General features: G+C 43.5%; 4 protein-coding genes across 4 annotated transcripts; 1 reads left to right on the top strand and 3 right to left on the bottom strand.

The window, feature by feature from the left end:
* The first annotated feature begins 124 nt into the window (after positions 1-124).
* LOC148563487 (uncharacterized) lies at positions 125-1239 on the top strand. The gene has a single exon (XM_088489026.1). It carries the CDS (start codon positions 213-215, stop codon positions 1083-1085), a length of 873 nt encoding a protein of 290 aa, XP_088345152.1. The 5' UTR covers positions 125-212; the 3' UTR covers positions 1086-1239.
* A 2796-nt stretch (positions 1240-4035) lies between these two features.
* On the bottom strand, positions 4036-5387 carry LOC148563488 (uncharacterized). Its single transcript, XM_088486826.1, has 2 exons — positions 4452-5387; positions 4036-4146 (listed from the first exon to the last, which is right to left on the bottom strand). The coding sequence occupies exons 1-2, from the start codon at positions 5385-5387 to the stop codon at positions 4036-4038; spliced, it is 1047 nt and encodes a 348-aa protein (XP_088342952.1).
* A 3813-nt stretch (positions 5388-9200) lies between these two features.
* On the bottom strand, positions 9201-10148 carry LOC107641732 (uncharacterized). Its single transcript, XM_016345204.3, has one exon. It carries the CDS (start codon positions 9910-9912, stop codon positions 9304-9306), a length of 609 nt encoding a protein of 202 aa, XP_016200690.1. The 5' UTR covers positions 9913-10148; the 3' UTR covers positions 9201-9303.
* Positions 10149-11674: 1526 nt separating this feature from the next.
* On the bottom strand, positions 11675-14687 carry LOC107643129 (phosphatidylinositol 4-kinase gamma 2). The gene is made up of 2 exons (XM_016346700.3): positions 12700-14687; positions 11675-12496 (listed from the first exon to the last, which is right to left on the bottom strand). The coding sequence occupies exons 1-2, from the start codon at positions 14023-14025 to the stop codon at positions 12119-12121; spliced, it is 1704 nt and encodes a 567-aa protein (XP_016202186.1). The 5' UTR covers positions 14026-14687; the 3' UTR covers positions 11675-12118.
* Positions 14688-15293: the final 606 nt, after the last annotated feature.

A 15293-nucleotide genomic window follows, 5' to 3' on the forward strand; every position in this document is an offset into this window, starting at 1 on the left:
AATTCACCTACGATGGTTTGTCCCAGGATGATAAGGACGTTGCCAATGTTTTGTGGCATTTGTTTGGTGAGCGTCCGTTGAATCCTCGGGACGTTATGGGGGATCCCGAGGCTTGTCGGGCGTATATTGGTGTGTGCCTTTTCTTTTCCCGATTTCATACGTTCTATTCTTGTCTTTTTGTAACTTGTTATTTTTGATTTCTTTCAGTTGAGATGGCTGGTGGGCTGACTTCTCTGGCTAGGTTGAAGGCGGCGATGGGTCGGGAGGAGGGATCCTCGTCTCCTTCTACCCCTGTCTCCAATCCTGCCGTGGAATCTCAACCGGCTTCCCAGGAGGTGATATCCTCGGCTGCACGGGCCGAGGTTCAAGTTTCCCCTAGCCCTGTGAACTCTCCTGAGGTTGTGGTAGTGTCGGCTGCTGAGGCTTCTCGGAAGAGAAAGAGGCCCGAGGACCCGAGCAGCGAGACTTTTGAGGAGGGTTTGGTGCCGAGTGTGATGGATCGTCGTTTTGATGCCCCGGGTTTTATTGATCAGCATTTGATGCCTGGTACGGAGCCTTATTTTGATGGCTGTGATGTCTCATTCCAGGCCAAGTCAGTGTACCGTGCTCTCCTTCGCTCTGCTGTTGTTGTTCGGAAGGCTGAGCCCGTGATGGCCCAGGTCGGTTTATTGGACAAGAAACTTCGCCAGTCTCAGGCTGAGGTGGCTAAGTTGAAGGAGGAGCTCGAGGCTGCCGAGATTGCGAGGGGGAAGGCGGTGAAGTCTTCTGAGGAAGCCGGGGCGGAGATTCTCCGGCTTTCCGAGGTTGAGACTTCACTCCTTTCTCAGCTGGGCGAGGAGCGGCGCAAGGCTTCCGATGCGGGTTCCCGGGCTGCCATACTTCTTGGTGAGACGGAGGCTCTGAATGCCGAGGTTGCTGCATTGAAGAGGGAGAAGGCGGAACTGCTGGCTGATGCTAAGGATGCAATTGCTGCTACCGAGGAGACGATGAAGGCGCAGGCCCTGGTGCTTGCTCCGGGAGTGGATGTGTCCGTGATGGGAGCATTCAAGACCGTTCGTGATGGTCGGATAGTCGACCTCGAGTAGCTTTATCTTTGTAATTTTTGTTCTTCCGCTCTTTTAGACTGTTTTTTGGATATTTTTGGTTTGGCCGTGGGCCGTGTAACCGTGACTCCGTAACTTTTAGTTTGTTTTAACAACTTTTTGAGCCGTTCGGGCTCTTTTCGTATGTTCCGTTTTAAAGCTATTCCGTTTAATTAATCTTCTTCCCGTATTTGGGATGGGTGGACCGTCGTGTGGTCGGGTTTATATGGATATCCGTGGGTTGGGCCCGGAGGGTGATCGGTCCTCCCGTTGTGGCCGTGTTTTTGTTCTGTATTTGGGACATTGTGCGAAAAAATAAAGAATTTCGGGATAGCTTTGTAATGTGATTTTATTGATGGGTGGGCCTCGTTAAAACCCTCCGTTGTTGGCGGGAAAGAGTACCCGAGTTTGATACATAGGCGTAGTTTTGAAATGTAAATGTAAATTTGCAAATAAGTAAAGCGAAAGCGTAAAAGAAAACGGGGGAGGGGGGAAATGGAGACCTGGGTTGGTTTTAGGAGTAGTATCGCCGTAGGTTGGCGGCGTTCCACGTTCTCGGGACTTCGTTACCGTTAAGCCGTTCGAGCTTGTACGCTCCTTTCCCGATTGCAGCTTTGATTCTGTATGGTCCCTCCCAGTTGGGGGCGAGTTTCCCTTCTCCCGGGGTTGGGGGACCGATGTTGTTTCGTCGTAGGACGAGGTCATCTGTTGCGAACTCTCGCCGAATGACTCCGTGGTTGTATCTTAGGCTGATTCTTTGTTTTAGGGCTAGCTCTTTGAGATGGGCTACGCTTCTTATTTCGTCAGTAAGGTCTCGTTCTGCTTCTTCGTCGTTGCCTCCGACTGTTCTTCGCGGGCTTGGGTCGCCGATTTCAACTGGGATGATAGCTTCCGTGCCGTAGGTTAATCGAAAGGGGGTTTCTCCGGTGGCTGTCTGGGGGGTCGTGCGGTACGACCATAAGACCGATCCGAGTTCGTCTGCCCATAGCCCTTTGGCTTCGTCGAGTCGTTTCTTGAGGCCTTTGACTATTATTTTGTTTGCTGATTCCACTTGCCCGTTTGTTTGGGGGTGTTCTACCGAGCTAAAGCGGTGGGATATGCGTAGTCCGCTTAGGAATTCCTTGAATTTTGTGTCGGCGAACTGGGTTCCGTTGTCCGAGATGACAATCTCGGGGATCCCGAATCGGGTGATGATTTGTCGCCAAAGGAATTTTCGACATTGGGTCGCCGTGATAGAGGCTAGCGGCTCGGCCTCGATCCATTTGGTGAAATAGTCTATGGCGACGATGAGATATCGGAGTTGGCCTGGTGCCGTGGGAAAAGGTCCGACAAGGTCGATCCCCCAGGTGCCGAATGGCCGTTCTGCCGATATGATGCTGAACTGATGTGGGGCGGCTTGGTGGATGTTGGCGTGCCTTTGACATTTATCGCAGTTTTTCACTAGTTGCGTGGAGTCCCGGATGATCGTGGGCCAGAAGTAGCCGGCGCGGATGACTTTTTGGGCAAGGGTTTTACCTCCGACGTGGTGGCCGCAGCAGCCTTCATGGATTTCGCGTAGTATGTATTCAGTGCTCCCGGGCTCGACGCATTTGAGCAGGGGTTGCGAGAATCCACGTTTGTATAGTTGTCCTGCGACGACCGTATAACCGGCGGCCTCCCTTTTTATTCGTTTTCCCTCTTTAGGGTCTTCGGGCAGCGTTCTGTTGAGGAGGTACTGTAGGATGGGGTAGGTCCAGGACTTGTGGTGGGAGTGTGTCAGGTGGGTGTCGGCTGTTAGGGATACAGACGGCGTTTTGACGACCTCCTGAATTAGCGATTTGTTGCCGTGTCCTGGTTTGGTGCTAGCAAGTTTAGAGAGGAGGTCGGCTCTGGCGTTTCTTTCCCTGGGGACGTGCCGTATGGTTACCTGGTCGAATTCTTCTTTTAGTTTGTTGACCTTTGCGAGGTATTGTTGTAGTAGGGGATCTCGCGTTTGGTAGTCTCCGTTGATTTGGGAACTGACTACTTGCGAATCCGTGTTGATTTCCAGGACTTTTGCCCCGACTTCGCTGGCTAGGGTTAGGCCTGCCAGGAGGGCCTCGTATTCTGCTTGGTTGTTTGAGACCGGGAAATCGTATCGGACCGATTGTTCGATCACGACGCCGTTTTGGCTTTCCAGAATGACTCCTGCGCCTCCGAAAGTGACGTTCGAGGAGCCGTCGACGTGTAGTTTCCATGACTCGGGAGGGGCGTTTCCTGGGGTCATCTCGGCGATGAAGTCGGCCATGGCCTGTGCTTTGATTGCGTATCGGGGTTCGAACTTGATGTCGAATTGGGATAGTTCGACGGACCATGCTAGCATTCTACCCGCTAGGTCGGGCTTCTGTAGTACCTGTTTGACTGCTTGGTCGGTTCGAACCGTTACGGGGTGGGCTTGGAAATATTGTCGCAGGCGTCGGGACGCCGTGAGGAGGGCAAAGGCTAGTTTTTCTAGGCGCGAGTAGCGGGTTTCTGAGTCTTGTAGGACTTTGCTTGTGAAGTATATAGGTTTTTGCTCCTTTTTCTTGTTTTCTCGGATGAGTGCCGCCGCGAGTGTTTCTTCCGTTATGGAGAGGTATAAGTACAGGGTTTCCCCTGTTTGGGGTTTGGCGAGAATTGGTGGTTCCGCCAGGGTTTTCTTGAAGTGTTGGAATGCCGCTTCGCACTCTTCTTTCCACGTGAAGGGGGCTCCTTTCTTCATTAGTTTGAAGAAGGGGATTGCTTTTTGGGCTGACGCTCCGAGAAAGCGAGATAGGGCTGTCAGTCGACCGGTGAGCTTCTGAACGTCGCGTAGGTTTTTTGGGCTCGTCATCTCGAGAACGGCGCGACATTTCTCCGGGTTGGCTTCAACTCCGCGTTGTGTAATCATGAAGCCGAGGAACTTCCCTGCCTCCATTCCGAAGGCGCACTTTGTTGGGTTGAGTCGCATTTGGTGTCATCTTAGGGTGTCCATTACGACCTTGAGGTCGCTGATGAGTTGTTCGTCGGAGTCAGTTTTGGCGAGCATGTCGTCTATGTAGACTTCTAGTTTTGTTCCGGATAGGTTCTGGAATATTTTGTTGATGAGCCGTTGGTACGTTGCTCCGGCGTTTTTTAAACCGAAGGGCATGACTGTGTAGCAGTACGTGCCGTCGGGGTGATGAACGCCGTTTTTTCCTCGTCGGGTCGGTGCATGGGTATCTGATTGTAGCCGGAGTATGCGTCCATAAAGCTGAGGTATCGATGTCCGGATGCGGAGTCCACTAGTCCGTCGATGTTCGGCAGGGGAAAGGCGTCTTTGGGGCAGGCTTTGTTGAGGTCCGTATAGTCGACGCACATTCGCCATTTCCCGTTGGATTTCTTTACAAGTACAACGTTTGCCAACCAGGTCGTGTAGGGAAGTTCTCGGATGAAGTTTGCTTCGAGCAGGGCTTGTACTTGTCTCTTGACTTCGGCCGCTCGGTCTGCTGACATTTTTCTTCTTCTTTGTGCTACGGGTTTGGCTTTGGGATTCACGGCTAGCCGGTGGGACATGAAGTCGGGATCTATCCCCGGCATGTCGGCTGGCGTGAAAGCGAACAGGTCTCTGTTTTGTTTTAAAAATTGGGAAAGGTCTTCTTTTAGGTCATAGGGGAGGTTCCTGTTGATGAAGGTGTACTCGTCCTTGGTTTGTCCTATTTGCAGTTTCTCCATGTCGCCTTCCGGTTCGGGTCTAGGTTGGTCGTCTTGTCGGGCGTCTAGGTCGGCTAGGAATATCCCGGCTGCGTCGCGGGATTTTTTCCGTAAAGCCAGGCTGGTGTTGTCGCATTCTGCCGCGATTTCCCGATCTCCGTGGATGGTTCCGATGGAGTCGTCCTCCGCTACGAACTTCATAAGGAGGTACTTGGTAAAGATGATGGCCGAAAAGTCATTGATTGTCTTTCTTCCGAGGATGACGTTGTAGGCAGTGGAGTCTTTTAGGACCACGAATTCGGCTATGAGCGTCCTCCTCTTGTCACCGGTTCCTATGGTGAGGGGGAGTGTGATGGAGCCTTCCGGTTTGAGGAAGTTGTCCCCGAGTCCCGTGACACCGTTGCGGTGCGTCTGAAGATTTTCGTCGCGGAGCCCAAGCTTGTCGAAGGCCCGTCGAAAGAGGATGTTGGAATCTGCGCCGGTGTCTACTAATATTCTTCGGACTAGTCCGGTTCCGATTTTCGCCGAGATCACGAAGGGTGCGTCTTCGGCTGCGGTGCCGTGCTGGCAGTCCTCGGGTAGGAAGGTTATTGCTTTGTTGGACACGGGAGTTGGGGCTTGGTTTCTGACGGCCATTACCTGGAGGTCTTTTTTTATCTTGGATTTTGACTTGCATGGTGCATCTTTGCCCGTGATGACGTTTACTATGATGGTCGGGTCTTCTTCTGGACTTTCTCTTGGGGGTCGCTTTTGGGTTCTCGGGTTACGTCATTCTCTCTCCGGTGACCTGTCTCTCTCCGCGCGTCTCAGTTCTCTGATGATTTTGGTAAATTCTGGGAGTTTGCCGTCTCGCATGGCTTGTTCAAGGGCGTCTTTAAGGTCGAAACAATCCTGTGTTTTGTGACCGTAGCCTCGGTGGTATTCGCAGTAGAGGGTTTTGTTGCCTCCTGTCCTTTCCTTGAGTTGTCGGGCTTTCGGAATGATGCCTCGATCCGCTATTTGGTGGTATATCTCGGTAATTGGTGCAGTTAGGGGTGTGTAATTGGAGAATTTGCCTATTCTCGGTGTCCGGTTGGTCGGCCTCGGGTGGTCCCGTTGATTCTCTTTGGGTGTTGCGTTATGGTGAGGAGCTGAATTGCCGCGTTGGTTGTTGCCGTGCTGCCGTTTGTTGGCCGCGACGACTTGGCTGACTTCTTCGTCGTTGATGTAGTCTTTGGCGACGTTCTGGATCTCGTGCATGGTCCATACTGGTCTGGTGGTGAGGTGTTTGCAAAAATCTTCGTTCATTAGTCCGTTGGTCAGGCAAAGGCTTGCGACGGAATCCGTGAGTCCGTCGACCGTTAGGCATTCGTCGTTGAAGCGGTCGAGGTATTTTCTTGTGGATTCGTCTTGTTTTTGTGTGACCCCGAGCAAGCTGATGGGGTGTTTGGCTTTAGTGATCCTCGTAGTGAACTGGGCCATGAATTTTCGTGTGATATCGTGGAAACTGGTTATGGATCCGTTTGGGAGGGCGTTGAACCATTTGATCGCTGGTCCTGCGAGGGTTACCGGGAAGGCTCTGCATCGGACCGCGTCGGCTGCTCCCTCTAGGTTCATTCTGGCTTCGAAAGCCGTTAGGTGTTCTTGGGGATCCTTAGTTCCATCGTACTTCATATCGGTAGGTTTGTCGAAGCCTTTGGGGAGTTTTGCTCTTAGGATTCTTTCTGTAAAGGGTGTAGCGCCCATTATTATATGGTCGTTTCTCGTGCGTTTAGTGTTTCGGTCCCTCCGATCTTCGTCTGAGTAGTGTTGATAACTCAGATCTCGAGAGGCACTACGGTTATGTTTCTTGTTGTATCGCCGTTCTGGCGATTTCTCGTGTCTGTGATCGCGTGATGAACTGCGACCGTCTCTTCTGTCGTGTCGTCGGGTTGGCGATCTACCGCGGCGAGATCTTGATCTGGAGGTTGCATGGCTTTCGTGCTCGTTGTTGTGTTTTCCTTTATTGGTTATCCTGCCTTCGAGTTCCTGAACCCGGAGGCAGAGATCCTGGATGATCTGCGCTGCTTTGTCGCTGGCTCTCTCAGGATGTCGTCCGTCCGTGACGTCGTAATTGTTCGCGTTTTGGACCGTAGTCGCTATTCTTGCTTGGTTTGTGACTTCACGGTGTTCGGGGGTTGGGTTAATTGGTTGAGAGTCATCCTGGCTTGAGGGGGTTTCCTCTAGGACGTCCCCCATCGGGCCCGGTTGGCGCAGGTTCCCCACAGACGGCGCCAATGTACAAGATGTCTCTGGTACGGGTTGAGAGATGGATCGGGAACCTGCGGGTCGAGGCGGATGCCGGATCACTTGACTGGGGCGATGGGGGGAGGTACCTGCAAAGACACTTCGACACTCAAGTCAGAATGGATCTGAGAGGTAGAAAGTGTGTGGAGTGGATGAATACCTGGAGGGACCTGGGTCCTCTATTTATAGGTGATGGAGAATATCTTATCTTATCTTATATGGCTAAGATAAGGGAGACGTTTGAATTCGAAAGTCGGTTAGGAATCCTGAGAGTGCCGTTTTCAGGCCTTCTAGAAGCGGGAAACGAGTCGGACCCGGGGAACCGGTGTCGGGTTCATTCTTGGATCCGGGACGGTGGGCCGGATCCGTAACAATATACATATGTATAACAATAGTAAAAAATCACAATTTGTTCCTTTATGTCTAAATACAATTTTTTGTGAGCAAGGATTAATTTTTGCTGAATGCGCATAGCACCTTGGTACTATTAGAGGAAGAAAAGTTTTTATCGATAATAAAGGTCTTCAGGTATTTTGTATCTAATTTATATTGTTTGGATAGAATTTTAGAATTTACTTATTATTTCTGGTCTATTATGAATACATTGTAATCCTTCCCCTTCGTCAGTGATCAGGGTTCAAAGTGTGAAAAACGAAAGCAGTGAGAATGAAGTATGCTGGAAAGAACCCCAAGGCGAAGGACGCCGGAAAGAACCGCAAGGCAAATAGAGAATCGTTTTTGGAGTGGAAGGAAAGCCGAAAATCGTTTTTCGAGTCGAAGAAAAGCCGGAAATTTGTCAGCAGCGGACTCAGCGGATCGTCCAAGAAGGGAGGCCACGGCGAAAAGTTCACGTGGATCGGCGGCCAAGACTACTGGCAGATGGAGATCGATCTGGTGGCTTTGGATGCCAATGATCCAAACTTCGACGATCCGGAGGATTATTGATATGTTATGTTTGAGTTTGTGGTAGCATGACTGTGTTACTGTAAATATTTATGGAGGATGCGATCATTGATATTGAAGTGTCTAGTGACAGCGTCATTGTCAGTTTCAACTGTTTATGCTTTCTATTAAACTTAATCTAGTTTAACCTACCATTTGATATTACTTTTATTATAAACTACCATTTGATATTACTTTATTATTGATTTAATTTAACACTAAGGTGTCTTTGGTTTAACGGTTCCAGCATCAAACACTAAATACGCGGTTTAGTTTTTTTTTTTTTTTATGAAATTTTAATTTTTTATTTGGTTTTTTTTTTTTTTTTTCTAAAAACAAAGATGATTTTACCTTTCAATTCATGTTTACATAAAGTTAAAAATCCTAATTTTTAGGTTCATTTTTTTGAATTAGATTGAAATTTATTTCACATCTATTAATTTTATTTTTTATTATTTAATAATATTTTTTTATTTAATGTTCTATTAAGTATATTATTATTTTTTATAAAATAATTATTTTTTGTTTATATAATATTTTTACTGTTATTGTTTTTTTTATATGAAATATATTTTTGTTTTGTATTATGATTTTATTATTAAAATATTAAAGAGTACGACTAAAAATATTAAAATTTATTTAAATTAATAAAATAATTATTTAAATTTATATTTCTTTTAATAATTTTTTATCAAAAAATAATTTTAAATAATATAATTTAAATAATATTTAATTTATTATAATATATTTTAATATAAAAATTGACAAATATAATCTACATTACATTACGAATAAAAAATTTAGATATGGAAGTAGAAGAAGTGATATATTTTAATATTGTAATTTTTTTGTATTTTTTAAAACTATGAAAGGTATATAAATCGGATTTATGTTTAAAAAATTTAAAAATTTTGGGTACACAAATTGGAGGATTCATTTATGTACTCCAATTTTTTTTATTTTTTAAACACAAATCAAAAAATCTAAGTACAAAATTCGGACGGTCCAATTTTTGTACTCCTTAAAAATCGGACGGTCCAATTTGTCTTCTCTAAATTAAATCATCCCACATTTTAAAAAAATAACAGATTACAATTCAAAAATACACTATTGTTAATCCAATATTAAAAATAAAAATGTGCTACATTAACGTTAACTTATTATTTATTAAAATTAATTTTATATAATTTTTTTGTTTACAAATTTTAATCTAGATTGTTTAGCTTTTCAGTAGGTTTAAGCTAAGTTAGCCTTTCGCTTCAATTAAAATAGTAACAAATTTTAAATTTAGAAGATGCAGCATCTACAATTACAAAAGAAAAGTGAAAGGAAGAAAGAATTAATTTTAGCAATGAAAACCTATGATGGATCCATCGGTGACTGAAACTGCAATTCTGCAACGAGTCTTGGCTTCCACGTGATGGCTGAAAAGGTGCAGAACCCTCACGCGCCCAGCCATCGAAATCCTCGACTCCATTTCCAACGCGGGGCCCACTCTACCAATGACGCCGCCATTAGATACGGCGGCGGGACCCACGCTCAGCGGCTGAGATGGCGGTGACAAGGGGAAAGACTGCACGTGGAAGGTGGCGGCCATGTACTTTGTGGTTTGGGCTTCGATGGTGCCGGCGGGGATGAACATGAAGCCGACCTGGTTGCCGGAGTAGAGGAGCTGGAGGGAGCTGTCGTAGTGGGAGAAGGTAGCGCGGTTGGGGTTGGTGACGGAGGCGTACTGTGAGAAGGTGAAGTTGGCGGTGGCGTTGGAGGCGGAGAAGGAGAAGGAGGGGAGCTGGACGGCGCTGACGGCGATCTTGGGATCCTGAGGCCTGAAGAGTATGAAGTAAACAAGAAAGATGGCGATGAGGATGAAGATCAAGAAGATGGTGGCCACCAAACAAGACGCTAGGTTGGTGCCCCCTGACGGTGGCGGCTTTTGCGGCTTCGCAATCATCATGACTGGTGCGGTGGTGCCGGTTGCGGTGGAGTGGAGTGAAGTGAAGGGAACTAAACAGGATAAGTAGATCTCTAATGAATGAATGGTAATTTTACTAATTTATGTTGGAAGCATGTGGATTTGTTATGATATGGAGGGGATCTTGTCTGTTATACTGTTAATTACCTATATGTCAGTAAAATTTCTCTGTCTGTATTTTTCTCTTTCTCAATTCTCAATGATTTCTTTTTTCTTTTTTCTTTTTTTTTTTTTTCACAGTGATGTGCGTTACAGCTACACGAAATTATGGTCCGCTAAGAGCCTAAGATAGTGCTGTTGCTTCTTACTCTTGCCGCTTATGTGATGTGGTTTGGGTCCCCATCTGTCATGTTTTTTTATGGCTCTATCTGTGTTCTTTTAGTACGCTGTGCATATTGAGATCTCAATTCAACAAGATGCAAACATCTCATCGTTCTGCGTTTCATAAAAGAAGATGCTTTTTTTTTTTCTGGGGCTTGATAAAAGAAGATGCTGAATTGAGAATTCCTCTTTTTTGGAATTGCTGGATTGAGAAATTTAGATATCTCAACAAGCCCTTTTTTTTTTGTCGTGGGTGGAATTGGCTAGGGCAACCCAGCCCGAAACTACCGGAAGCCCACCCACCCGGATCCATCACTTGGAGCATCATCTTCTTCGAGCGAGTTTTTTTTTTTTGTTGGTCACAAACTAACTATACAAGTTTTTTTTTTGTCAGAAACTCACTATACAAGTTTAATTTCTTTTCTAACAAACACGTGTCAATTAGTTTTCGTTATTTCTGGACTGAATTATTGGTATCTATATGGGTCACCTCTTGGATCAGCAGCCCATTTATCTTTCTTGGTGTAAACTTGGCCCAACCTATTATATTTTCTGATAAAGAAAAAGAACTGAGGCAAGTTAACAATCGGATGGTTTTGTCAAACTTTATCTTTGAAGGTATTTTTTGTTGTTTTAATCTTTTCAGAATTTAGCACCAAAATCTTTTTGAGATTCATTTTGATAGTTTATTAAAAATAAATGATAAATATTTGTACTTGGTAGTTGGTAGTTGGTACCATCTGCTGCATCATAGATTTCGATCTATAGTCCCATACATAATATCCCAAGCATTTCTACAATACCCTGCCAATAATCTCATTCATATACTAGTATGTATGACAGCAATGAGAAATTAGAGTATACTAAGCTCCATATTGCAGCTTTAACAAAACTCGGCCAATGTTTACATAGCCGGTCCCAAGCCCGAAAAAACAAGAAAGGTTGTTCAGTGTGCGACTACCAACGGAAAACAATGTTGCATCCCAATGCATTGTCCCGACGCAGTGACGTCTTTGAAGCCATGTTGGGTTATGTTAGGCCTGCGACAGCCAATGTAAAACAATGACAGCTTTATCCATGTAGCGGACCTTACTTAGTGGAAAAAGGCTTTGTTAAGTAACTAAGTATTGCAGATTTAACAAAATCTCCAAGCCAAAATGAGTTCCTGCAATGCAGCCCTCTGCACTAGTTTTCTATTTCTATGCAAACAGAAAATTTAGCTACCACTACCAAGCACTTGTTTTACTTTCTATTCACAAAGACCAGCCTTATAGTCTTTAGCCAATCCACTATGTTCCTTGAAAATCTTAGATCCCAAACCGATTTCAGTCTTGCAGTTATAATATGTTTTGAATCATGATCAGACCATGACATACACGATCACAACTGAATGGTAAAGAACAGAAGGTTACACAAAAAAGTAATTACAAAAAGGTCTGTGTTGTAGTATATAATTGAATATATTACATGATAACGTTAATACTTTCATGCAAATCGCATGAAATTCAACAAGTTTCCTTTTTTTTTCTTCTCTTCCATCAATACAAAAAATAGAAAGGAAATTTAAATTTCCAAATGGCACCTGCTTACTTACCTAGGTGCACAATTAATGAACACCTAACAAAAGACACTTATGTACAGAATACAAGGCCAAGACAGATCCAACTCTTGTGTCAGCCTCCATGAAAAACCTACAATATGTTAAATTTCTGTAGAAGACAGACTCTTCTTATTCAGACCTTTAACTTCTGCTCAAAATGACAATACAATCCTGAAAGAAAAATATGGACTACTCATTCACTCAATCCATGCACGTCCATATTTATATCCTTATATACGCATATGTATATATGACTCAGAAAAAAGCCTATTTTGAAAGCTTATCGAGCCAGGAATCCATGATCTTCGAGACAGATTCAAGAAATGCAGATTCCTCCATGCCAGGTAACAATGATTCCTGTGCCTCATAAACAATCTTCTCAATCGCTGATTCTTGCTTGAAATTTTGCCTGCACATGATGCTTCCAATGTCATAAGGAGTGAGACCTCTCTCAACCCCTTTCTTCAATAACATTGTGGAGACACGGAGTATACGTGCACACTCAACTGGAACATCCCACCCATAATATTTCAGAAGTTCTATATCTTTCTCAGCATCCAGGGACCTAATATAATCAACTGTATCAGCAGAGTAAGGTTGGCGTGCTTGGGGCCAGTATAGCCAATCAAATGTGCAATCTTCAAACTGCATATAGAACAAAAAATGATATTCAACTAAGGTTAATAAGAATCATCTTAATTTCAACAGGCCAATACTTTTTTCTACCAATGCAACACCCAATTTCAAGCCTGCATAGATAACACATTTATCCACATTCACCAATTTTACATATACTAATCAGATATGCAGACAAAAGATATCAATGCACAGAAAGTGAAATTGCTTACTTGTTCCGGTAGACAGTAGCCGTGATCAATAGGAATGAGAGAAATGTGGCCACCTGCCTCCTTCTTGAACAAAATGTTGCCAGCATGCCTATCTGCATTGGCCATTCTTATATCAAGAAGAGTAATCTTATGTACCTCCTCCACTGGAAAAGCACCGGGTCCAATGTCCTCGCAGTTGCCATCATTGTTCATGTACATCTGCAATGACCCCATCTTGACATGCTTGGCTGAGCAAGCATATCCATCTGGGTGATTAAATGCTTCATGCAAACACCTGACCATAGCAGTAGGTGGAACACCAGCAAAGCCTACAGCCTCACCAGACACCAAACGCGGCCCGGCCCTTGGATGATCCAATACATATGCAGCGACTTCTCTCACGGCGCCTTCCCCCACCTTTGTCCCTCTTTTCAACCCTTCGCCGTTTGACGAAAGTGGCAGGCCTTGAGGATTGTTCACGGCCATTGGCTCCTCATCAATTGGCTTAAACACAGAAACATATTCCATCCCTGATGAATCTTGCATGAGGTAAGCACCACCTGTGCCCTCAGAAGACCTAATAGGATGATGTTTATTCTTCAAACCATCAAATGTGGAGTTGATCATGTCCCAAAGGAAAGGGAAAAAATTGATCTTAGGATTCACAATAACTGGTTCCAACCAAAAATCTACACCAGGTGGAGGAATCTTAGTTGCTTGATTAGTATTCTCTCCATCTACACATGGTGCAGTTGCAGCCTCAACAGAAAGCTCCAAATCCTTTTGAACTGGTGTGGCCTTAACCTGTGCTGATGATTTCTTAACTATCAAATGAATCACATCATCATCACTCTTGCATATGTCATGGAATAGCTTTTGATCATCAAGCTTTTCCCCATCACAGAAAAATTCTTCATTTTCAATATCAATGGAGCCTTTCCCCTTCTTCTTAATATGCTGCTTGAGGTACGCAACATTCCTATGCCGATCGACACGAAACTCGACCTCCTTCTCAGTCGTGGTCCTTACAACAATGAAGATAAGATCAGAGAGACGAAGAACCAAATGAACAACATTCCCAGAAGTGACACCGTAATCCTTGATGAGTGAATCATTGCGGGCAAGCTCTCTGCCATTAGAGACAAGCTTTTGCTTCTTCCCTGAGACTCCAGTGCATGTTTGAATCCTCATTTTCACTGAAGAAATGGAATCTGACTCCAACACACGCATTGGAGTCATAACACCATCCACAGTGAGATATATCAATATGGATTCACCAGAGAGAGGTCCAAGCCAATGTGCCGATTCTTGACGAATCGGACTCAAAGCAACATCAGCAGCTGACATCTTTGGAAGAGCAGGATCACCAACTTTTTTTTTTATTTTTTGCTTTTAATTATTTTTCCCTTGATTCTAAAACTCAAGTTTTCTATGCAGATAGAAGAAACTTGAGTTCTCAAAAAGGGTACTAATTAGCGAAGTGATTCCATTAATTATGAGACAAAGAAGGCCTCCCAATCAAAACGATCGAAAAGACCCCCTCAAAAACCCTAAAACTTGAGGAAGAAAAAGAAGAAAAAAAGAAAAAAGGATAATCAAATGATTTTTATTTTATTTTCAAAGGAAAATATGTATTCACAGAAGGATACTTCATTTGCTGTATGAATAACAGACCAACTCAAACTAAAAAAATTGGGTGAAAGTGTAATGTGTTTGGGTTGGGATCACTCGAGAAAAAAAGCATGCGTGAAAATGCAGCGAGCGAGAATGGATTCTTACCAACGGAAAGAACCAAATGGGAATGTGCGAAAGGAGAGAGCTTAAATTGGAAGAGAAGGGAATAACCGAGAATAACCGAATAAGGAGGTTGCAGAGATTTGATTGATAATGGGTTTAGCGGTAGATTGAAACTAATTCGAGGTAGTAGAACCGATTTTGGTGGCGCTCTTCTCTGAGAGAGAAAGTTGAAGAAAAGTAACGGTATTTTAGTCGTTGCCTTTATTTATCAAAACAAAAATTGGCTCCTTACTCCCTATAACGGGAACATTGCTTTCTTTCAGAGCAACACAAAGTAAATATTATTCTATTTTCTTTTCTACCAACCCCACAAGCACCAGGAGCGTTTCTATTTTTGGAGGACTTTTTTCTTTTTTTAATAGAATATTATCTTATTTTAGAAAAAATTTAAAAATACACATAAGGTAATATAAACATTATTTATAAGATAAATATAAAATATTAGTTTCTAAAACTATATAAAGACTATTCATATGAATTTTTTTTATATAAAAATAATTGATGAAATAATTTAACATATTTAATTAAATTATTTAAGATTATATTTTAGCCACCAATTTGTGATCCATCACCACTATAATTAACAAAATAAAAAGAAATTATCAATTTAATAAATTTAAAAAAAAAAATAGTTTTTTAGAGTTAAACATGTATAAAATAACATCAAAAGTCAGTCATTAAACTAATTACATAAATAAAATAAATAAAATTACACATATATTTATATATAATATATGATCACTGGTTTAATAATTTTTAGTGTAAAATTGTATTTTTTAAAAAATAAATAGGAGACATGTAACACATGAACACTAACT

The sequence above is a fragment of the Arachis ipaensis genome, chromosome B5 (assembly GCF_059453495.1).
Source record: "Arachis ipaensis isolate K30076 ecotype BB chromosome B5, ASM5945349v1, whole genome shotgun sequence".
Lineage (NCBI taxonomy): Eukaryota > Viridiplantae > Streptophyta > Magnoliopsida > Fabales > Fabaceae > Arachis > Arachis ipaensis.

Bases quoted from the DNA above. Each gene is read 5' to 3' on its own strand.
- LOC148563487 (XM_088489026.1), top strand. From the start codon at position 213: ATGGCTGGTGGGCTGACTTCTCTGGCTAGGTTGAAGGCGGCGATGGGT.
- LOC148563488 (XM_088486826.1), bottom strand. From the start codon at position 5,387: ATGGCCGTCAGAAACCAAGCCCCAACTCCCGTGTCCAACAAAGCAATA. The intron at 4,147-4,451 runs GTACTTGTAAAG...AAAATATTCCAG, and splicing joins CGACCTGGTTGGCAAACGTT to AACCTATCCGGAACAAAACT.
- LOC107641732 (XM_016345204.3), bottom strand. From the start codon at position 9,912: ATGATGATTGCGAAGCCGCAAAAGCCGCCACCGTCAGGGGGCACCAAC.
- LOC107643129 (XM_016346700.3), bottom strand. From the start codon at position 14,025: ATGTCAGCTGCTGATGTTGCTTTGAGTCCGATTCGTCAAGAATCGGCA. The intron at 12,497-12,699 runs GTAAGCAATTTC...TTCTATATGCAG, and splicing joins GCTACTGTCTACCGGAACAA to TTTGAAGATTGCACATTTGA.